The sequence below is a fragment of the Pongo abelii genome, chromosome 9, assembly GCF_028885655.2.
Source record: "Pongo abelii isolate AG06213 chromosome 9, NHGRI_mPonAbe1-v2.0_pri, whole genome shotgun sequence".
Taxonomy (NCBI): Eukaryota; Metazoa; Chordata; class Mammalia; order Primates; family Hominidae; genus Pongo; species Pongo abelii.
The window spans coordinates 95,784,906-95,809,717 of NC_071994.2; the positions used below are offsets into that span (position 1 = coordinate 95,784,906).

Genomic DNA, 24,812 nt, shown 5'->3' on the forward strand with positions numbered 1-24,812 from the left:
GGGTTGATAAAGTTACCCTGGGCCTCCAGTAATGAGTCCTCTTTGATTTGGTTTGTGGTGGAACTGCTTCATCCCAAATGATATTCTCTAGCAGACAGAGTAATTTATTTCTTTTTTTATTTTACCAATGATCTCTTCCCTCTTCACTGTACATCCAACATCCCCATCATTAGAAATTAGTTCAGAGACAAAAACCTTCTTATAGAACCAGTGGAATCTTCATTCAATTGAATCCCCCTTATAATCATTTGGGTTATGGGCTGTTGGAGAATTTATTAAAAACTGTGAAGCAGCTCCTTAGAAAAATGCACATACACCCAAAATGTTGCATGCAATTTCTCATGGTTCACAGACTTTGTTGACACTCCAAAGCTGCTACCTCTACCTCTTGTGAACTTATGCTTATGGAGAGGGTGCTAATGCTGGACTGGGTTTTCTGAGCTGAGGAACCAGCTTCGGAGGATGGGTTGTTCTCCCCAGGGCAGGGGAGGGAAGCAGGAACAGTCATAAAACAGTGAGTGTTTTCAACGTGCTGGGTAAACTAAGAATAATTTCAAACAGTCATCCACAGAGACAAGCAGCCTTACCTTAGGTCATTTTCCCATTTGTCAGCAACTAGCAACAAATGGATACTTATTAATTTATGTAATCATTCAATCTATAAATGCTTGCTGAATTTTTTCCATGTGCTGAGTCCTTTTCCCAGAGTACAAAATGAAAAAGGCATAGCCTTTGCCTTCAAGGCAAATACAGAAACAGGTGAGCTCCAAGACCAGAGAAGCAATCATGGAAGTAAAAGAGCCTATTTTCATCACCACTTTCAAATGCTGGCACTTCTGAGAAGTGCAGATGCCTTCAGTGTATCTATCTGCTGGGACAACAAATCACGTAACAGTGGATTTTTTCTGACAATTATCAGAAGGTCAAAGACACACTCCCAGATCTGTGTGCCTTGATGTATCCTCTTTTCCTCCTCCCTAGCCAGAAGAAAAGCTGTGGCTAGTTTACACTTTATATAGAAGCACCTAAGAATATAGAGAGCCCAGACTCCAGGCAGCAGCTCCAACAATGATGCCTGGTTAACTGTTCTCATGGGCTCTGCTGTGTGCACCCTGAGGATCACACTCTTGCCCTTTTAGGGTTAACATTCCAAGTTGGTCCCAAATGAGGCAGGTGGTGTTAGGAACTTTCATCAAATTGATTTTAAGCCTGATCACCTCTCCACAAGCCGTTGTACTGAGCATTAAGGCAACCCATATAGACCACAGATATCTCCTTCTCTATTCTAATTATTCGAGAGGCCAAATGCTGACTTCTGTCCACACCTTACTGGTAGGAGCTAGGCCTTGGGTCGTTCTGGGCTGTCAGTGGCATTATATGACCATGAAGCCATCAACCCTGCAAAGGTTATCCTCTATCACTGGCATTTGGTTCAGAGCAGCATGACTGACCAACAAATAATTATGCCCAGAGATAGTGAGGTCTTCCTCTGAGAGCCTTTGGGAGTTGTTAATGAGAAATTAGCATGAGCTTGATGAGCCACTGCCTTCCTAAATTGATTTTGCTGAGTCATGAGGGGTGAATTTATGACTCAGCAATCAGGACCTATCCTGCCTTTCAGGAGGACTAGCCTTGGATTTGCTGCCATTTATCCTGCATTCCACAAATCCCAGGACCCTCTAGATAAAGCTGTCCACTGATACACTCCCTAACAGATTGTGGGGAGGCTTTGGGTGTTTGCATGCCATACCTTCATTGTTGCTGTTGTTGTTGTTGTTGTTAAAATAAGGTGTGTTTAAAATACACAACTAACCTGAAGCTGTCCTTCCCCTCCCTCCGATCTTCTTTTCCTGACCACAAGCCTCCATAGTGACTGTCATTCAGCTTGTCAACAATGTAGTTGACACTATAGAGAATGAAGGTATTTACTTTTTTTCTTCCATAGCATTTCTTGAAATTTTGCTTCCTTGTTACTTTGGACTAGGAGTGGTTTTAATGGATTGGCCACAGAGGGGGCAATAAACAGCTGGTTTCTGATGAGATGTGGGATATTTATGGATCTGTTTTAAAATTTTGAAAAAAAAAAACCTAGTTCATAATTTGTACAAAATATGTGAGGTACGCTCTTTATAAAATCCCTTTCAAGAGAAGAGCACCCATTAGTTGCAATCCAGATTAATACTAAATTTATCTTTATATTCAACATGTGTTCATTGAGCACCTATTATGAGCTGGGAATCCTTAAGGAATCATTCACAGCTGCAATATTATGGATACTTATTTCAACCAGGTAAATTTTATTAGCAGGGCCCGGCATAAACATGATTTATCTGTTTTGTTTTGCTTTGCTTTTTTCCTAAATAACAATGGGAAGAAATTAAAAAGGCTAAACTTAGTCATAGCCCATAGGCCTTTAGGAGCATGTTTTTAAAAGTCATCTCAAATGTTCTGTTTTATCCCTCTTCACATGGTTTGGACTGTCAGTTTTACTTTTCGCTTTGTATTTAAACAGTGTCTGTCATGGACCAAGGACAGAACTACAACCGAGGTGACTGTGCCACAACCCTAGCATCACTTTTTGTGTGTGTGTTTTGAATTGCTGAGTTCATTCTTACCCTGTTCCTGTGCCTCTGCCCTGATCTGAATTTTGCATGTCTCAGGTGTCTCGTGCACTCAGTATTGGAGGTGAAAGCTCCATCAGCATTCCCCTCCTAGCCTCATCCTCTGTGCGTGTGTTTCACCCATTTGCCTGCGTGCCTTCCTGCCTCCTGTGGTCCACAGCACAGCTGATGGACCTCTCTGCAAGCATGTTGCCAGTCTGGCTCTGCAATAGCATGTGGCTAGGAAGAGGGAGTGGGGACAGTACTCAGGGGTCCTGGAACTGTCTCCTCGGCGTGCCCTTGCTCTTCGTCTCATGGCATGGCTGAGTGTGAAGCTCTGCAGCAACCAGGCGTCAACCTGTCAGAGTTGCCATCGCCTTGTTCTCCACAGGCCAAAGCATGGCTGGCCCCATAGACCCTTGTAAGAAGCTTCTTAGGGTTTCTTGGATGCTAAAAATTGCATGTCAGGTCCCTTTCCTGCTCCTTTCCCAGCCAAGCGCCAACTCCAATCTAGAGGAAATTAACTGTCGTGGTTTTTCTCTTGCAGCCTATCACTGGGACACCTCTGATTGGATGCCAGGGGCCCGCCTGTCAGACATAGAGGAAGTGCCCAACTATGAGAACCAGGATGGAGGGTCTGCACACCAGGGGAGCACACGGGAGCTGGAGAGCGATTACTACCTGGGTGGTTATGACATTGACAGTGAATACCCACCCCCTCATGATGAGGAGTTCTTGAGTCAGGACCAGCTGCCTCCCCCTCTCCCGGAGGACTTCCCAGACCAATATGAGGCCCTGCCACCCTCCCAGCCTGTCTCCCTGGCCAGCACACTGAGCCCAGACTGCAGGAGAAGGCCCCAGTTTCATCCTAGCCAGTATCTCCCTCCTCACCCATTTCCCAACGAAACGGATTTGGTGGGCCCGCCTGCCAGCTGTGAATTTAGTACTTTTGCTGTGAGCATGAACCAGGGCACAGAGCCCACAGGCCCAGCAGACAGCGTGTCTCTGTCCTTGCACAATTCCAGAGGCACCTCATCCTCGGATGTGTCAGCCAACTGCGGCTTTGACGATTCCGAAGTAGCCATGAGTGACTACGAGAGTGTGGGAGAGCTCAGCCTCGCCAGCCTTCACATTCCCTTTGTGGAGACTCAACACCAGACTCAAGTGTAGACGTCACATCTTCAGTATTTCACCCTGTTTGTTACAGAAAAGTGGAAGCAGATTGGCTGGGCTTCTGTCCCAGTGGAGCGTTGTCTGTGGAATGAGAAGGGAATACGGTATTTTTCCACTAGAAACTTCTTCACAAGTCATACTGTCCCAACAAGCAAGCTTGATTCCAGTCGGGTGAAAATGAAAGGCTCAGAAATTGTTTCTGAGAGGTGACTGGTAATCCTTGATGTAGGTACCTATGTTCACAGCTAAAAATGCAAAGAGGGAAAAATTATTTCACCCACTAAGTTATACAGTCAGTCTTGTATGACTTTGTGCAGTATTGTGCCCTGGAAAGTGTTACAGCATCAGTCCTGCAGTATTAAAAACTGGCAACAATCAAAGAGGCATTGTTGCATGTAATTTTGAGCCAATGAAATGAAAATAGTAGTAATGATTGTTGGAAAAGGTAGTCTCTTAGGCGAAAGAAAAGAGAAACAAATATTATTAAACAAACCAGAAAATGGGCTGAAGCCTTTTAAATCAACTCTATTTTTCTGATAAGCTGCCAAATTTTCAGCTATAAAATTAGGTTTGAATAACATGTTTAGTATGCTCAGTTATTTCTGTTTGTTTGTGTTAAGCATCCAATCTAATATAGTTGGGTTTTATGATCTTCGAGAAAGATATCAATGAAGAGCAACATGAGGCTTTTTGGGTTCCATTTGGTGGGTGGGGGAGGAAGTTAAAGTTGTTTGAACATTAGAAAGAATGTGATTATCTGGTTGGTTTTGTGTTTTCTGGTAAATATTCCAGTCGGTAAATCTAACATTGCTACAGAAGTTGGCTTTGTTCATATAGCTTCTCTACAATTAGATATTTTTAGAAGTTTAAGCAAAACTCACAAATTCAGGGTGAAAAAAAGAAAAAACGATACCTTCAAAGTTTGCAGCCTAGATAATCACAATTCTTGATAATGCAGAGGAAAGGTGTCTGTTATTCTAAATCGGTAGTGTCACCATTATAAATACAATTATGTTAAGAAAAGAGGAAAGTAGACTAGTTATTGTGTATAAATTATAATAGTGTGTGTGTGTCTGGGCCTATGTACAAATATGTGCTTGCACTCAGTAAGGCTGCTCTTGAGGAAAGCTAATGTGAAGGTTTTGGGAAATGGACCATGTTGAAAATTCTGCTGGCAAGCATGGCATACCTTTCAATTTCTCTGATCTTTATGGTGTTAGAGAAACATCAAATGCCATATTTTACTCTGGTTCAGTTAACTTTATTTTGGTACTGCCAATAAAGCAAAATTGTGCTTTTTTTTTTCTCAAGACAGAGTCTTGCTCTGTCACCCAGGCTAGAGTGCAATGGCGTGATCTCGGCTCACTGCAATCTCCACCTCCTCAGTTCAAGCGATTCTCCTGCCTCAGCCTCCCAAGTTGCTGGGGTTACAGGTGTGTGCCACCACGCCTGGCTAATTTTTTGTATTTTTAGTGGAGATGGGGTTTCACCGTGTTGGCCAGGCTGGTCTCAAACTCCTGACCTCGTAATCCACCTGCCGTGGCCTCCCAAAGTGCTGGGATTACAGGCATGAGCCACCACACCCAGCCCAAAACTGTGCTTTTTAAAAACAGTATTTTGTTATAATTTTCCAGAACTTACCTCTGTTTTAAAAATGTGTAATGTTTGATTACACCCTGGGATTCCCTTCTCATCTGTGGGCTTTGGCCATGATTTCCAAAATTAACAGGAGAATCATTCCACTGGAAATATAACAATCCAGTCCTCAAAACTTAAAGTTGACAAGTTGAGTGACTTTCCTTTTTTGCTTCAATCAGATTACGGCCGCCTGTGCAGTGGCCATGGTAAATATATGCATATTTGCACTATCTGCTTAATGAGCAAATCTGTGTCCACAGTTTCTGATGACATATGGCATTGGTGTGTAAATTGTACTGTCCCTAGTCTGTGCATTATTCACTCAGACATATTTTTAGTTATTTCAATTGTGTTTAATCCACTTACTTCTTTTTTATGAGTCAGTGTTTCTGAATGTTTATGCAAAAAAAAAAAATCCCTTTTCATTCCCAAACTTTCTAAGTAAGTGGATACACTTCACAAGTTTTTCAGCCTTTCTCTTCCTGTCTCTTGGTCAGACCTACTCATGGAGGTATTATCCACACTGTGGTCTTGAAATAAATGAATTTCACTAAGGCTGCTTTCAAGAATAAAGTCTTTGGTATTTTTCTTATGTAAGAAGCACATTTGCAAGAATCATGAAAAAAATGACAAACTAATGGCCTAGAATAGAGTCACTGCTACACTTTAAGTAATGCAATGACATAAAAACCATCAAAGTAAAACCAACATTTCATTTCTTACCCCCAGGAAATATTAGAATGAGATTAATGCCGATGAGTCACTACTGCTTACACAGCATCTCTTCGAGGGAGAATGCCTGACTGACACAGTAATGAAAGAATAAATAGATCCTAATGCAGTCATGAAGCCACTGAAGAAAATTGTGCCCACCCTTTGCTGTGACCTATATAAAATATCTCTTTCTTTGGGATATCTTCCCCTGATTTTCTGCAGAATAGCTCTGCAGCTAAATATATATCAGGCAAGCACGTATTGTGTTTTGATTCATTATCTTTAAACACATGATATCTCTTCACTTTTTGGAAAGTTAGATTTCCCTGTAGATTATGAAATGCTTTGCAGTCAGGCCAAGATGCTACTAGGTGGGGATGATCACTGATTCAAAAAAGCTGGAAGAATCCTATTTGCTAGTCCAAACTCCTTATTTTATCAAAGAGGAAACATACCCAGAGAGGGAAAGAGACTTGCCCAAGCCCACAGAGGAAGTTAATTCGCTTAACAAGGAGTAGAACCCATCCATCTGGCCAATATTGTTTTTACATCATATTGTTCACCCCTACACTGCCTTGAGCATGGGAGTCACCTGGTTCTGATGGACCCTCTGACTTCCACCATTCCTTCTTTGGAATATGCTATAAAAGAAAATTCATGGAGAATATTTTTCCGGAAGCCTCATGATCTTATATTTCTTTGCAGTCCCCCTAGGGAGAGGGGTTATAGAATTCATACATTTCTGTAGACCCTCATCGAAATGCTGCTTTTGCCAAATGAATGTTTGTATAATAGGGATGAAATGATAATTACAGAGTTCAGCTCAGACCAGTCATCAGTTGTAGTGAAACTTTGATTATACTGTTACCTACTGGTTGCATTTTTGGTTTTGGTTTTGCATTTTTTTCTTCCCACAAACACTGGCTACTCTTTGTCCTACCCCCTCCACCATGATGAACCATGTGGAAACTATTTAAATCAATTAATGTCTTTCTCATTTTTTGAACATGTATGTGCCACCTCCTGGAAGCCATTTCCCATAATCTGTTGTAGGCACTTTACTAGTATTGCATACATTCTGGTTAGGTTGAGAATAGCTAGACTCTTGGTGCTCCTCATATAGTAAGCAAGAACTTGGGAGTAATAAAAGGTGAATAAAGTGCATGCTTCATTTATTCCCTTTCCTCTATGAATATTTTGCTGCTGCGTTCTAGTCTATGCTAGCTTTCCATGTACCCTTGGCCTGCCTATTCATGAAATGCCATGTAAAAGACTTAGGAACATGAGTAGGTGGTCCATGCTTTGAGGTTCATCCAATTAGGGAATCAATGTGAAAGCCTGGAAAGGGAACTAGTTTCTGGGATTTGCCTGGAACTTCCCTTGGAAATTACTAGCACATTCTGGAAAAAAGCAAGTTGAACATATCTACCATCAGTCCTCTCCTACTTACTTCCCACCCCACCCTACCCACTACCCCCACTGATGCTATGTTTGCATTATCAAAGTCAGGGGAATTGAGAAAAGAGATTATCAAAATTAATTATTAAAGATCCAGAAAACAGTTTTATGTGAAGTAATTCAGGAAGATCTAGTGTTCATTTTGCATGGATTGTCCACATAATTGGCTCTTCACTCCGCTGCCTTCCCAGTGCACAGGTATTGCTAAAGTAGTTAGGCTTTAATGTTTTATGTTTTGAGTTTCAAACCATGGGAAATGGAGATTTGAAGAGGCATTTATTCCATGTCATCATTTTGTGTGCTCTGTGAGAAGGTGGTTATATGTTTTTGCTGGTTTGTGTCCCACAGTGTTCAACTGCACATTATTCTGATGAAAATCCACAATGTCTTTGAGCTTCTGGTTGTGTAATGCTGGGGTTTAAAGTCACCATTTGTGGGTTTGGCATCAGTTAATATTTAGCCAGCTGGCTAAAAGATAGGAAAAGAATATGATATTTCTTTCCTTATGTAATAATGAAAAGCAATAATTACAAGTAGGTAATAATACACAAAGGCCATAATTAGTCTCTTCTAGTGTTTAGAATGCACTTGAGAATCGTAGTCATTTGGAGCGTGTTTGGACCGATTAGTATGTACTGTAGCACCCTTCTGGCAAACAAATACCCGAATTGCTACTATTTAACAATCTTATGAGCCCACACTACTGCATTTTGGGAGTGGCAAATGTGTTTGGAAATGGAAGCAGTTCTTTTTAAGCACTGTATCAGAGAGATTGTCTTGTACATTTGCCTGTTGCAAACAGGCTGGTTTGTAAAAGATGTATGTTTTGGTGTTTGAAATGTTTATAAAATTGTATATAAATGGTTTCAATTTTCCAGGCTTTTGTAGATACTATATTTGATGCCTATCAGGATGCTTTAATTTGGGGGGTCGAATATAATTGTAAGTCATCCATGCTGTTGGTCTGCAAACTTTTGAGGTAACTCCACACACACACACACACACACACAAGGATTTTAGATTTGAAAATGATGTATTTTACTCATTTCAAAATGTACTGTAACCTTTCTTTGGTTCTTACTGTTTTCATTTAACTTTCTCTGTTTTCAAGAAAAATGTTTTTATTGACATTTGTAAAAAAGAATGTGTTTTGCCCAGTTATTAAGTATTTTATTTTTATGCAATTTCAGAGTCACAATGAGGTATGTCATTTCTTCATATACATACACACTCACCTCAACTTGCACACACATCACACACCAAACCTTATGCAAAGGGGAAAGCTAACACTTAGAGTGGATTTTGTCCCTTAAGGAAATGGATTGTTCCTGCATATATTGCTGGTGGCAGTATTCAGTCTTGTGTTCTTTTTCTAAACAAAAAGAAAAGAAAAGAAAAAAAACAAAAGCAAACAAAAAAAAGACAGCCAAAAAAAAGAAACAACAACAAAGAAAAACACAACAGTGTACAGGTTTGTAACTGCCAAAATTTGATGGTTAAAACAAGTTTTCAAGTAAAAAGAAAAAAATGAAACTAGCAATTGTGTTGACTCTTTTTAAGTGTTTCCTTTTCTTTGTCTTTAGTTCATTGCTCGCATGGTATTTAGGAGGGCATATTCCACAGGGCATGGTAGAAAGACATGGTACAGAGCAAAGCTCTTTAGCCCTAGTCTACCCCTCAAAGAGAAGGGTCTCTGGTCTGAAAGGGATGTTTTAGTTTTGTTGTGTTAGTGTGGCTTCCCCAATCCCCCAAGACTTTTTACCTCCAGAAAAACTTCTATCTGTCCTGATACACATGTTGAAATCTTATATAACTTCTTACTGAGCACACGCCTTGTGAGATTTTTCCCTAGTGGGAAAATTGAAAAGAGTGCTGGAGGCTTGAAGAAGTAAAGATCATCGAGTCGTACATCTGTGGAAATCTAAGCACATCCCCACCTCTTCCAGACAGCAGCTCCAGCACTCCTCTCCCTCAAAAAAAAAAAAAAAAAAAAGGTTTTTTCCAAAAGTTTTCCAAAAGTTTGGGGCACAATTGAGCTTTCCTCCAAAAAGCTCCAGAAAATGTTCCATATGGAGTGAAGGTCTGTTAAAATATACACAGAAGAGGTTAGAGACAGGGAGTAGGGCTCAAATTGATACAGCTGACCTTGAACAAGGCAGATTTGAACTGCACGTGGACACTTAAATGCAGATTTTCTTCTGCCTCTGCCCCCCCCGAGACAGCAAGACCATCCACTCCTTTTCCTCCTCCTCTTCTGTGTACTCAATGTGAAGACGATGATGAAGAACTTTATAGTGATCAACTTCCACTGAATGAATAGTAAATATGTTTTCTCTTCCTTATGATTTTCTTAATAACATTTTCTTTTCTCTGGCTTACTTCATTGTAAGAATATGGAAAATAATACATGTAGCATACAAAATATGTGTTAATCGACTGTTTATGGTACTGGTCAGGCTTCTAATCAACAGTGGGCTATCAGTAGTTAAGTTTTGGAGTCAAAAGTTATGCATGGGTTTTTACCGTGAGTGGGTTGGCACCCCTAACACGCATGCTGTGCAAGAGTTAATTGTAATTTGCAGAAGTGACATCACAAGGAGTTAGCGTGGGACCAGGAAGAACTCCAGAAAGGGAGGAATGCTCTCTGCCTTGCCTCTGCAGTCTGCGCACAAGCAAGGAGAGGCCCCTCCATGGACCTCGCTGGCCGCCACAGTGTGTCCCTACCTGTGCCAGCAGCAGAGCTCCACCTGCCCCACCCAACCAGGATCCTAGAACTGTGTGGCCACTCCCTGGGGAATGGCCCCTAGCTACATATTTACCTACTCTTTGCTTGAAATCTATGTTGATTTCCAGAGCTCATCTTTGGCAGTACTCACCGCACTGCAGTTCTCTGGATGCTTGTCTGTTCCGCCAGATAAATGTTTCACAAACATCTGAAACAGGAAGAGCACCAATTTGTTGCCTCTGCCAATTTCCATTGTATAAATACTCCGATCATGGCTGATTTCAGGCTACCAAAGTAATAGGAACTAGTTCACAAAATTCCTGACAGTCTAACAGTCAGCTCTCACAAGCCTGTGTGAGCCAACTCCAGCACACCCAGGCGCCCCCATACTCTAGTAGCCGTTTGAGATGGAGTCATGTCTTTTCTTTTTATCCCAGATTTCCAGTACCTATGTGGTCTTTGTTTTTAATTGAAAAACTAATCAGTGATGTCTCCAGATAAATTTCCTTGTCCTCTTAAAACCTACCTAATTTTAGTAAATTTGGCAACTTCAGTGAGAAGGATTTAGAGGGGCAAGTGTTGAAAATGCTGGAAGTCTCCTGCCTTTCAACCTCACACCACAGTGATGTGTTCATAAATTAAGCATCAGGAAAATATTGATGTCTATGTCTTTCATGTGGCCATCTTAGCAGAAAGAGAATTATCGTAAATCTCCATCCATGCCTCAGAAATGATAGAGCAATTCAGAGGTGTCAATTAAGAAATAGCATTGATTGGCTGGGTGCAGTGGTTCACGCCTGTAATCCCAACACTTTCAGAGGCCAAGGCAGGAGGATCACTTGAGGCCAGGAGTTAAATCAGCCAGAGCAACACAGCAAGACCCTGTGTCTGCAAAATCTTAAAAAAAAATTAGCCAGGTATGGTGGCATATGCTTGTAGTCTTAGCTACTCAGAAGGCTGAGGTGGGAGGATTGCTTGAGCACAGGAATTCAAGGCTGCAGTTAGCCATGTTTATGCCACTGCATTCTAGCCTGGTTGACAGAGCAAGACCCTGTCTTAAAAAAAAAAAAAAATTAAATAGTATTGATCTCTTGTGGGGAGAGGAAAAGAAAAAACATTTTATGTCTATCTTCGTTCTCTGTTGGTTCATTAGGTTAAAAGGGCTGGCTCCTAGCTTGGAAATAATTATCTAAAGACAGGTCACTTTTTTCTTCTGTCCCTGGGTCGGGGTCCACAAGACTATTCCTAGGTTTGATGATTCACTAGGACGATTTACAAGACTCAGCACATAGTCGTACTCACAGATATGATTTAGTAAAATGAAAGGAAACCAAGCAAAATCAACAAAAAGAAAGGCACATGCTATGCGAAGTCCAAGGGGAACAAGTTTCCAAGGGTTCTCTCTCAGTAGAGTCACACAGGACATGCTTAATTCACCCCCAGCAACAAGCTGTGACAACACGTGAAATGTTGCCAACCAGGGAAGCTCGTTAGAAACTCAACACCCAGGGCTGGGCACAGTGGCTCATGCCTGTAACCCCAGCACTTTAGGAGGCTGAGGCTGACAGATCACTTGAGGTCAGGAGTTCCAGACCAGCCTGGCCAACATGGTGAAACCCCATCTCTACTAAAAATACAAAAATCAGCCAGGCATGGTGGCGCTTGCCTGTAATTTCAGCTACTTGGGAGGCTGAGGCACGAGAATCACTTGAACTCAGGAGGCAGAGGTTGCAGTGAGCCAAGATGGCACCACTGCACTGCAGCCTAGGCGACAGAGTGAGACTCTGTCTCAAAAAAGAAAGAAAAAGAAAAAACCCTCAGCACTCAGGGTTTTTATTGGCAGCTGGTCACATGGCAGTCTCTGCCTGAGATGTACTAAATTTCTAGACTCCTAGAAGGAAATTAGGTGCTCAGCATGAACAATATTGTTTGCACAGTTTAGGAATAATGAACCCCTCTTGTTATTCTAGAAACGATAGGAACCCTCCTGAAGTCCAAGTTCCCAGATGCCAGTCAAAGGCCAACCTTGTAAGCAGGCCTTCCAAAGGATAGCAGTCAGGCCTGCTATGTGAACTCCTTCATGTACAGTCCTTCTGACTTGTCTACCAAATTGACACTCCTCTGTTGTCCAAACTCTTGGCAATTAACAAGCTCCATTTTCCACAATGTCTATTTTGAGAAGTTGAGGCCACGTGGCCCACATGGGGCTGCTCTTCCAATCTTCACCTGTCCTTTTCTGCTGGAGCAAAGGATCTGGCCAACACAATTCTATCAAAACTATCATGGGTGAATGCAAGCTGGTCGATAGAATGACTCTGTCGAATCAGTGAGTCAAGGGAAAATTATCATTTTTGGTGACGAGTTTTGAATAACTGGTAGTTTGGGTGTACAACAGACCAGTTTTCCAACCTACATATGCAGCTTGAAGCAGTTTGGTCTATTTCTCAAAATCCTTCCATTTTTGTCCACATTCTTTTGCTTTTAAAATTCTAATTAATTTTCAGTCAGTTATGCCTACTGTATACTGTTTGTGATAAAGAGAATTTGGAACAACGTGAACATCTAATAATAAGTGATAAATTGGAACTGGCACAAAATTAAGACAGCCTAACAAGCCAAACAGGAACAAGTGGCTTAAAAATGAAAAACTGTTAAACTTTCAAAAAAAAAAAAAGGTTCCTTTAATTTTTTTATACTGTTACAAGAGAAGTTGGCAGTCTTCAACCTGCTAGAGGGCTCTCACCGGAACCCCACCATGCTGGAGCCAAACTTCCAACTTCTAGAACTGTGAAAAATAAATTTCTTCTGTTTATAAACAACTCAGTCTATGGTACATTGTTATAGCAGCCCAAACTTATTAAAACAATGTACAAATACACATAGGTAGATGAGAGTTAGTTATATAATATATATTTTATATTAAAATATGCAATGTTATATATATATATAAATGTGCTATATTTTATATGTTGTTCTGAAACTTGCTGTGTTTACTTAGTAGTATGTCTGGGACATCTTCATGGATCAATGCCATATCCTTTTTAATGGCTATATTTCTTACCATGTAATGGTCATTCCATAATTTATTGAATCACACTCTTATTGATAGGCTGTTTTATGTTTTGCTATTACAGATCTTCCTATGAACATCTTTGTGCAGATGTGCACAAGTGTTAGGATTTTTGAAGGATAGAGTTCTGGAAGCAGAATTTTTAGGTCAAAGGGAACGTCCATTTTTAAGTCTGAGAGTTTCTCCCCATTTTTTCCTCTTATTTTGTTGTGTTTTTAATTTTTGTAAATGGAGGAAAGCCTTAATCATTTTCCCAGATAATAATCCCACCAAGTTACACACACTAGGCAGCAACCTATATAGCTCACTCACTTCCCAAGTGTGTGGAGCTGGCCTAGTGGTCAGGAAGCCACACTGCTGCTGTAGATTCCCAAGTGATCCTGGGCTGGGGACTACCATGGCTCCTTGATGCCACCATGAGGACTGGCTCTCTGTCTCAACTTCTATGAACATTATCACCTGTGCTACTCCTCTCTGCCTGTCCAGGGACAGGTGCACAGAGGAGAGCCAGATAGCAGAACCCCTTCACTGAAGCACCAAATGCCAGGCTCTCAGGCCGTGCATTTGGATAGGAAGGTCCAGGAAAGATAGATGCTATCCAGAAAAACTTAAGCAATTCTCCAGAGCCTAAATGCTGAGCTCTACTCATAACATCAGGCCATGTATGGATGGTCATAATTCTGTAACCTTGAGATTGTTTATCTCTATCATGTAGAAAAACATAAAGGAATTCTTAAAGCATGACTTTCCCTATGAGGTTCATCAGGAGCAATTGTACTACTTAGGCTGTAGCGCTAAGGTCTCCACATATTTCCTCAAATTGTGGTCCACAGACGAGCAGCATTAGCCTTACTAGGAGGCTTGCTGGAAATACAGAACGCCAGACCCACCGAATCAGAATCTGCATGTCAACAGTTTCTTCAGGAGATCCGTATGCACTTTAACATCTAGGAAGCACTGCTTTAGATTTTTCACTTGGAACAGACACTGAATAGTTGTGTGAACTTGGGTGTTAATCACTCTGTTGCTCAGTTGCTGCATCTACAAGACAGGATGATTACAAGAAGACAATGATGCAACACATACAAAGAGCTTAGTACAATGTCTGACAGTAATAAGCATGTAAATGGTTACTACATGTTATTTTTCCTAATGTACATTCAGCTCCCACTGTGTAGAATGGGCTTTAATCATTTCCAGGAGTCCCATATAGCCTGGCTGCTGGAGAAACAGTTCAGTTCATAATGATTTTAAAAATTTATAAAAAAGAAAAATTCTCTGACTTAAAGCTCAGGTAATCTCTGGAGCCATAATTTCTGAGAAAATTATTTGGAGCATTATCCAACATCTTTAAATAAATGTGTTTTATGCAGATAGGAGTTCCAGGGCTTTGATGCAGTTGTGTATCTGTATTGAGGCTCGTCACCCCTCTCACCCAGTGATTTTCTGATGAAGCCAAGGCTCTGATCAATTTCAGGAGCTGCTTCTTAAGGTAGAGACTTAAGACTGTATCATTTCTGTGACCCAGAAAGAAACAGCATTTAACTAGGTCACAAGAGAATTCAGTGACAGGTGAGGGGATCTTGGTGTATGGGAAAGCTAGCAGTTTGGATGCTTGTTGTAAATGGTAGGAGATTGACTTTGAGAGGAATGGGATTTAAATGACCAAAAAGGACAGCAACTTGAAGGACAAAACTGAAATTCGGTGATAAGATTTACTGTGTAAATAATTCACCTAGCACAGAAAAGTCTTAGAATGGGCTCTAAACACAAAGAGACTTTTACATGTCTCAGAATATAATTAATTAAGAATTCAGGATACAAGGTAATTAGAGAAACCATAACCTGGAGGCATACTGCTGAATTATTCTGATCATTTTTAACAATGAGAAAATCTAATTTTCTGGTCATGTGGTATAGATTTTAAATTTAGATGATGTGAAGAGCAATGTTCATACAGTGAAGTCAGCAAATTAAATTATTTATTTTGATTTTGACTTTCCAGCAAAAATCAGGATCAAATGATTAAATCTAAATCATGAAAATTATTGTGGAACTGAAAAATACTTGAGTGAAAAATGTACAAATTGCAATTGAATCTCATGTCTTCCTTAACATAAAGCTGCCAGTGTTGCTCCCTTTGTAATAATTGTGCACATGTGTGCGTGTGTGTGTATAATTCTATTTCACTATCTGATGTTATACACTGGGGCAACGGAAAATGAATGAACTATTTCTATATATAATGGAGGTGATGTTGAGTTACTGATGAATTACGCCAGCTTCTCCAGACAGGAAGAGGTTGTACATTTTTGTTTCTGCAATTAGTGCTCATTGAGTTAAAAATTAAAAACTAAATTCACTTTTTGATGAACCCAATATTCACAGATGTGCTCCAATCTACTGTACTTACTGAATTACCCATTTTTACATTATTTCAGGCATTGCTTATATAAATATTTCCAAGTATCTTTGTGTTGCTTTGTATTAATTAGTTGTCTAGCATGCATTTTCAAAACTAGAATGATTTTACAATATCTAACCTCATTTTGTATCTGTAAATTCCTATTTTAATTGCACTATCAAGATTTCCCAGTGCCCCACTGAGAGCTTTGGTTTCAGAGAGACCTAGATTTGACTCTCTCTGCTGTGGGTTACATTGTATTCTCCAAAAAAGACATGTTGAAGTCCCAGCCCCCAGTGTCAGTGGATGTGACCTTATTTGGAAAGATGGTCTTTGCAAATGTATTATAGTTAAAAATGAGATCATATTATATTAGGGAGTTCCCAATCCAAAATGACCATTATCATTATAAGAAGAGGGAAGGAGACATAAACACACAGATGGAGATGGGGGCAATCCCATGTGAAGATGGAGACAGAGATTGAACGGGTGTGTCTACAGGACAAGGAATACCAAAGACTCCAGACTCTAGGAGAGAAGCGCAGAACAGTTTCTCCCTCAGACCCTCCAGAAGGAACCAACCGTGCTGACATCTTGATTTTGGAATTCTAGCCTCCAGAACTGTGAAAGAATAAATTTACATTGTTTTAAAACCACCCAGTTTGTGGTATTTTGTAATGGCAGCTCTAGAAAATGAATACACCTTCTGGCCAGGTCTGAGACCTTGCAAGAGTATTTTTTTTTTTTTTTTTTTTGAGACAGAGTCTCGCTCTGTCACCCAGGCTGGAGTGCAGTGGTGCTATCTCAGCTCACTGCAAGCTCTGCCTCCTGGGTTCATGCCATTCTTCTGCCTCAGCCTCCTGAGTACCTGGGACTACAGGTGCCCGCCACCAAGCCCGGCTAATTTTTTTTTTGTATTTTTAGGAGAGACAGGGTTTCACCGTGTTAGCCAGGGTGGTCTCGATCTCCTGACCTTGTGATCCACCTGCCTTGGCCTCCCGAAGTGCTGGGATTACAGGCATGAGCCACCACGCCCGGCCGCAAGAATATTTTTACCTTCTCTGAATTTCTGGCTTCTTTTTTTTCTTTCTCTTTTTTGTCATTGTTATTGTTGAATTTCTTTTCAGAATACTGAGTTTGACAACCAAAACTATATCTACCTTACAGAATCAGGATGGTGGTTAAATTAGATGAGGCTTATATGAGTGCTTAGCACTGTGCCTGGTACATGCTGTGCTGTGATTCTAGTTTCTCCTCAGTTCAGGAAGCCTGGAGACAAGAAACACAGCCCAATAAAGTGAGCCAGCTCGGTCAGTCCATTCTGCATTGCTATAAAGGAATACCTGACACTGGGTAATTCATAAAGAAAAGAGGTTTATTAAGACTCACAGTTCTGCAGGCTATACAGGAAGCAGGGCACCAGCATCTGCTCCTGGTGAGGGCATCAGGAATCCTACAATCATGGCAAAAGGTAAAGGAGAGTCAGTGAGTCACATGGTGAGAGAGGAAGCAAGAGGGAGACGGGGAGGAGCCAGGTTCCTTTAAACAACCAGCTCTCTTGTAAACTAACAGAGTGAGAACTCATTATTATTCCTCACAAGAAATATATTCTATTTTTTATTGTGTATATGTTAAATAATTTTCTTGAGCTTACAAAGTCATCATAACCAACTTTTAATGATTTGGCTTCTTTATAATTGAAAGCCATGGATAAGTTTATGGAAGTTGAAGGTTTCAAGATGGAGAGCTGAGGGGAAGTAGTGGTAAGGAGAATCCTTAACCTTCTAAAACTGGCATCAAGGAGGACTTCTGTCCCTTTCCCTGGGACATCCCTGGATCATTGGCCTGTCCACTGGGGCAGGGGCTTGTGCTCAAGAATGAGAGCCTTTGGAGATGTGGATGCTGCCAAGGAGCCATGGGAGACCTTCAGGCCAGGGCCTAGCACCTTACTGGTCACAAAGAATTGGAACTTCCCAAAACTTCATACTTTGTTCAGAGGCAACTTCCTCGAATTTCTATGAGGGCTTTCTTGAAGCCGATTTTGTAGGGCCAACACCTTCTCGGGGTTCATGTTTGTTTGGGGTGGCTGAAGGAGATCATGGAGCTCTAGCCCCTTCCCCAACCAAGTCACCCCTTGGTGTGCCCACTAATAACATGCTTAGTCTCAGGGGACACTCAGAAGAACCACTCCTCTCCCTGATGTGTCACTACACAACTAAACCCCAAGCTTCTTATATTAGTCAGGGTTCTCCAAAGAAACAGAACCAATGTGTGTGTGTGTGTGTATACATATATGTATATACACATATATGTGTATACATATATGTATATACACATATATGTGTGTATACATATATGTATACACACATATATGTGTATACATACATATATACATATATATGGAGAGAGAGAGAGAGACAGAGAGAGACAGAGACAGAGAGAGACAGAGAGAGATTTAGTCTAAGGAATTTGCACAAGTGATTGTGGGGAAGTTTGGTGAGTCCAAAATCTAATGGGGTAAGCCCATAGGCTGGAGACCCCAGGAAGAGTTGTGATGCAGTCTGTCGGCAGAATTCCTTCTTGCTCAGGGGAGCGCCTCAGTTTTTGTCTTACTAAGGCCTTCATTTGATTGGATGAGACCCAACCATATTATGAAGGATAATTTGCTTTACTCAAAGCCCACCAATTTAAATGTGAGCCTCGTCTAAAAACATTTTCACAGAATAATGTTTCACCAAATATCTGCCAAGTTGGTACATAAAGTTAATCATCACACTCCTCAAAGGCAGGAAGCCCCACTCTCTTAGTAGCCTAAGGCTGGGGGGATGATCCATTTTCTCTGTGTACAGTTGACCCTTGAACAAGGTTGAGTTTAGGGACACACATTTCCTCAAAGTCAAAAATTCACGCATGACTTCTGACTCCCCCCAAAATTAATTACTAATAGCCTATTGTTGACCACAAGCCTTACCAATAGCATAAACAGTCTATTAACACATATTTTGTGTATATATATAAAATATATATATACACACACATATATAAAAATTATAGTGTATTCTTACAATAAAGTAAACTAGTGAAAAATGTTATTAAGAAAATTATAAGGAAGAGAAAATATACTTACTATTTATTAAGTGGAAGTGGGTCATTATAAAGGTCTTCATCCTCATTGCCTTCACATTGAGTAGGCTGAGGAGGAAAAGGAAGAAGAGGAGAGGTTGCTGTCTCATGGGTGGGGAGGTAAAAGAAGCAGAGGAGGTGGAAGGGGAGGCAGGTACATTTGGTGTAACTTTTATTGATTAAAATCCGCTAACGATGAACCCAAGCACTTCAAACCCATGTTGTTCAAGAGTCAAGTGTATTTTTATTTGACTATAAAAGTAATCTATACAAATTTTAAATCAGAAGACAAATAAAGAAGAAAACAAAAGTCTTTGCTCTCCCCAACTTACTCCCAAGAGGCACCCCAGATACTATTTTGATGCATATCCTTCCTGTCATTTTTCTTCTGTATGTGTGAAGTTTGTTTTACAAATATGGGATCCAACTGTACACACTATTCTGAAACTTGCCTTTTTCACCTGGTGGGAGTCTCTGGACATCATTCCATTCTTAGCACATTCTTTTAGCAGCTGCATAATATCCCACCAGATGAATGCATCCTAATTTATTTAATAGCCCCCACTTATTTATATACATTTTTCATTATTTTCAGTTTGGGACAATCACAAACAATACTGCAATGAATATCATTCGACATATTTTAGCAATCCTATTCCAGTATATTGTACAATGAAGATCAAATAATAAACTTGTTATATCAATGGATATACCTATTTGAAATGTTGCTAGATATTGTGAAGTTAATAGGTGCTTAAGAAATGTGTGTTGAATTGATTTGAAGAGACACATAGTTCTAAAGCCAAGATAGAAGAGGGGGAAAGGATAGTGACATGGAAAGGGAAGAAAAGAATCGAGAAAGGTGAGAATATTTTCATTCCTATTTGCTTCTTGCTCTACTGATGCTATAGACAGTACATTGTACCTTTCAGGCCTCTGAGGGTTGTGCAAAATTACTCCAATTAGGGAAGCCTCATAAAGGCAGGGCTCCATTTTGTCATTAATGTAACTCAATCTCCTAGAACAGAGCCTAATACAAAGATGTTAGATAAATATTTGTTAAATAAATAAATGCATGAAAACCAGGAACCTTGGAGGTTAACTTAAAGAGGATATGCAAACTATCTTGCATGTCATATGCACTGAGTGCATCTTCTAATTATAAGGGTATCATGGTACCCACCCTTATACTAGCAGATGTTGAATCGCACCATCAGTATTAGAACAGTGAGTAAATCCCAGCTTGCTGCCTGCAAAGCACATACGGAGTGCCCTTGGCTAAGAGACTGCATCTGGAAGTAAGATTCAGGCTCCAGGCATAGGCTGAAATTCACACAAGGACAGGGTCAAATAACTGACAGCAGCACAGTTTGGCATAAGCAAGACAAGGGTTCCTGCAAGATTTAAGCCTGGCCTCGGGCTACATTTTTCACTGAGCCTCTGGTTGCTTGCTGTGTGGGGCATGAGGGGAGGGAATATACATGTTTTCTTCTGCAGAATTTCCTCTTGCAATGTACAGACCAGTTTTCATCATGGCACTGAAAGAGGTGGCAAGAACATGGTGTAGGTTCTGCCACACACCCTGTAACTGTGGCAATTATACCATTTTGGATAATTGTCTTGTAATTGCTGCTGTGAGTTAAAATCTAATGTTATCCTCCAATTGTTCTGATGTCTTTTCATGAATAATGCAATCACCCCGTGAGCCATCTGTCAGTTTCTCATTTAGATTGGCCCTGTGTTTGAGTTATGCACCATTGTCCTACTCATCATTGTCTCACAAAACTAACGCAGCAGAGACAATACAGGAAATAATTGGGAATTGGCTGATTATGGAAAATGGGAATGTGAGTGAGTAAGATGTGAAGTTTTTCTGTGGAAATATTTCCAAACCCCAGTTGACCCTACAGGTAGACAGGATGGAGAGGGGCAGGTTTTTCTTCATGGGTCTTAGTCTGCTGCTGTCTATGTATGCTGGACACACTTGTTCTGGCTGATGCGGTGGGACTTTTCTTAGAACAGAAGGAAAACATATTTTTCCATAGGGCGACTTTTCTCAGTTATACTGTTGTCATCATCAAATGTAAACAGCTTTGTAAACATAAGCTGGTGTGTCTCCCTGCAAGGCCAAAATACCAATTGTTCAATGAATGGGCAATGGCAGCTGGGATTTCTGTTTCCAGTGTCTGGAACTTGGTTTAATATGACAAAAAGAAGTCAACTGCGTTCAGAAGAATGGCAATAGAGTCATTTTAAAATTTCAGTTTAGCTGCTACCCAGAAAAGGGACAACCTCAGCTGGTGGAGTATTGCTCAGTTATTTCTATGCCAGTGAAACTGTTGCCATCATTACTGGGCCTTCTGAGGCCTAATGAAAGTGGACAGAGGTACCCTGGCAACCAATGGAGCTTTCAGGTCAGGTCTAGTCTTGATGTTCTTTTTGCATAAGAGCCCAAGTTAAGTTTCTGAGAAAGCTCAAAGCCTGCACTTCTCATTTAAAGGAAAGGCACCCACCTGATCACCCTATGACTCCTCTCTGCCCTCAGCACTAAGCCTGGACTCCCTAGCTTGGCATCAAGGGCCTTCAAGAACTTGGCCAGGCACAGTAGCTCACACCTGTAATCCCCTTTGGGAGGCTGAGGTGGGAGAATCACGAGGTCAAGAATTCGAGACCAGCCTGGCCCACGTGGTGAAACCCTGTCTCTACCAAAAAAATACAAAAATTAGCTGGGCGCAGTGGTGGGCACCTGTAATCCCAGCTACTAGGGAGGCTAAGGCAGGAGAATCACTTGAACCCGGGAGGTGGAGGTTGCAGTGAGCCGAGATCATGCCACTGCACTCCAGCCCTGGAGACAAAGTGAGACTTTGTCCAAAAAACAAACAAACAAGGAACTTGGCCTTCTGTTCATGTTGCCAACCTGCAGCTAGAGCCAGCCATACTGGCCTCCCTGCTGAGTCTTGTATGGGCCATTCTACATGTTTTTTTAGAGTTTGACCTTTTTACCTCTAGAATCAGTTTTCTCTGATTCCTCAAGCTTCATTGTTGCCCCTGTTATGTTCTTCCATAGCCTCCTGAAGTTAGCCCTATCACGGCATTTCTTACATCACATTATAATTTTCGGAATACTTATTTGTCTTCTTTGCCAGACTGTGAGATCTAGGTGGGCAAGACAGTGTTCAACACAGCTCAACCACAGTTTTCATCAATGAAATCTGCTAAAAGTGGAAGTGAATGAATGAATGGATAGGTGACACCCCATCCTCCTGGCTTTAATTGGGTGGAGTAAGCCGGGTGTCCGCTGTGAGTCTGAAGGATCAGGAGCCATAAGTGCTAGCCTGGGGTGCCAAGTGGCTGGCGCTGGTGAGGTCTGTGTGTCTTCCCAGGGCAAGGTCCCTTCACACAGGCATAGACCACCCCAGGGAGTCAGGTGTGAGCTGCACAGCCTCCCAAACTGGCTTGAGGAGATGGGTTTAGAGTCAACCAGATAGGAACTTTGTTCGAGCTCTGGAGTCTGACAGGGACAAACAAAAATCTGAGAGCCAGAGCGTTTTCTCTTGGGTCTGAGATAATTCAGGTAAGCTCTGCAGCCAGGGGCTGCTGGGAAGAGAGGAAACTATAGGGCACAGCAAGCTTTCACCAGAGAGGGTGATAGGAGGAGAGCCAGGGAGCTCCCCCACTGCTGACCCCTGACTGGCAGGAAAGCTCCTGCCAGGAAAGTAAATCTGGGCTTCTGGGAAGTGGGCTGGCTATGTTGGGGGCAGCATGACCTCTCAGAAAAGAGTGCATCCAAGGACTTCTAATGCATCATCCTCATGAGATATGTGGTCTGCAAGATAGTTTTATTCTAGACGGTAGGGGTGGCTGTTTAACATTTGAGGCACCATAATTGGGAACACACACTCTAGAGGTGGTTATGTAGCATGTGACAGAGTAATCAGAAGCCCCCACTCCAGGGGCTTTATTACCACAAGCCTCAGACAAGCTCAACCTTATTCATCTCCAGTCAGCACCAGATGGTTTGTTGTTTGTCATATTGGATATTAGAAAAGATTTTGTGTTGGTGAAATGAGCGGAGTTCAAGACCTGTAGATTAACTAGAACTATTGTACAGGCACCTCTGTGGATAAACAGGTGAGCCCAGCAGCCCTGACCCTTTGAACTGGCAGCCAAGACCTAAGGACTCCATGCTGCTGAGAGCCATTTCCAGAGGATTGTCCCCACCCGAAGTCCAGCTGAAGCCTGCTGCCAGGATCCTGTCACGCCTGCATGCAAAATGCTCATAAGAGACTGAAAGGCTAGGATGCCGAGACTTCAAACCACACAACAGACATGTGATTGTTTTGTACCTGCTAATTCAGTCTGAGACTTATTTCACTGTGCTACCTGGTGGCAGGGGTGGGGTGAGGAGGATCTAGCAAGTGATGGCCTCCAATATCTGTCAGAAAAAAACCTAATCATTGTAACTGGCCAGTATGGCTTATATCCATTTCCAAAATTACAAAGGGGCCCTGGACAAGCAGGCACTGGCGTTGTGGCTTAAGACGACTACAAAGTTTTTTCTCACATAAAAGGTCAGAGCTCTTACGTCCTAGTGTACATTGCTGTAGCTACAGTTTGGTACAAAACTTTGGCCAGTTCTGCGGCGCTATGCTTGCAGTGCTGCACAGAAGTGTTCTTGGAGTTTCTAATGAGATGACATTCCCCACTTACCAGTATTTTCTGTTATGTTCGTTCTACTAGGTGTTTTGAGGCTCCCCCTTCTTCCTGAGCAGTGAGAAATGACAGAGTAGAGAATATGACACTTGGGCTAGGTATAGTGTCTCATGCTTGTAATCCCAGCACTTTGGGAGGCTGAGGTGGGAGAATCCCTTGAATCCAGGAGTTCAAGACCAGCCCCTGGGCAACAAAATGAGACCCCCTATTGATACATAAAAAAGTAATTAAATTAAAATAATGTTAAAAATAATATGGCACTTGGAGGATTAACCCTGATCATTTTAGTTTTCTTTTTAAATTAAATTGTTATGATATCCTTAAGAAACAAGCACTAAAACCATGATTATTCTTGAGAAGTAAGAGTAAATTGACATTCAGTCATTCACTTGCTTTAGCACATATATAGTGACATTCACCCAGACACTGATAGGTTATATGTTTAGTTCCCCAGTCATTTTTAGCAAAGCTGTAGTTGTGATTTGTAGAAGACAAAATAAAGTGTTCTGGACGAAAAAGACTGTATTGCACAGGCCCGGGAAAGAGGTGAGGAATACAACAGGTGAGAATTCTGCATTCTATCCCTGCACAGCTCCTGCACCTGCCTGGCTCTCCCGTGCAGGCTGAATGGCCTTTGATGACATTGACAGGCTTGAGGTGTTCCAAAGCTTGGTCCAGGTCCCATTAGGCACTGATTCATGCTGACAACTGCTGGAATTTTGACAGGCTTCCCAGCACTGAAGACAGGTGAGCTTCTTGATGCCTGGCCTAGTGACAGCTCTGATATGTCATCCTGCTATTATTTCTAGGTTTGTGCTGGGTCTCAGGTTTCCCAGGAGATTTGCACTTGAGAGGGAAGCAACGTGACAGACAGGAACAGGTGATGTTATTGTTATTGATCAGTGAGAGAAATAGCCCACTGCATTCCTAGTCTAACCCTGGGACACCAGAATCTCAGGAACGGGCAGGAAATGATGGCATTCCCAATCTGACCCAGAAAGGACTCCAACAGTCCTCCTGGGAATAAAACCATTTTCATAGTCAGCATTCTCAATGCCTGAAGCTTAATTGTTTTTCCAATTGTAAAACAGATCACAATCACACAGTTGATTAATTTCCCTTTCCAGGTGGAACAGAATCTATGTGCACATCCTAGCACCTCCTAGCAGATGCTTAGGAACAAAGGATACTGTT

At 41.5% G+C, this 24,812-nt stretch overlaps 1 protein-coding gene across 12 annotated transcripts in view; it reads left to right on the forward strand.

Annotated features, from left to right (window-relative positions):
• Positions 1-9,117, forward strand: part of FAT3 (FAT atypical cadherin 3) — a 673,325-nt gene extending 664,208 nt beyond the window's left edge. For 9 of the 12 annotated variants that reach the window (XM_054524904.2, XM_054524910.1, XM_054524913.1 and 6 more), the window contains 3 exons: positions 1,862-1,921; positions 2,513-2,548; positions 3,148-9,117. In XM_054524904.2, coding sequence (XP_054380879.1) covers positions 1,862-1,921; positions 2,513-2,548; positions 3,148-3,770 — 719 coding nt within the window. In that variant the 3' untranslated portion in view covers positions 3,771-9,117. The remainder of the gene's footprint in view (positions 1-1,861; positions 1,922-2,512; positions 2,549-3,147) is intronic. The other 3 variants (XM_054524905.2, XM_054524914.2, XM_054524903.2) reach the window with 2 other exon arrangements.
• The last annotated feature ends 15,695 nt before the right edge of the window (positions 9,118-24,812 follow it).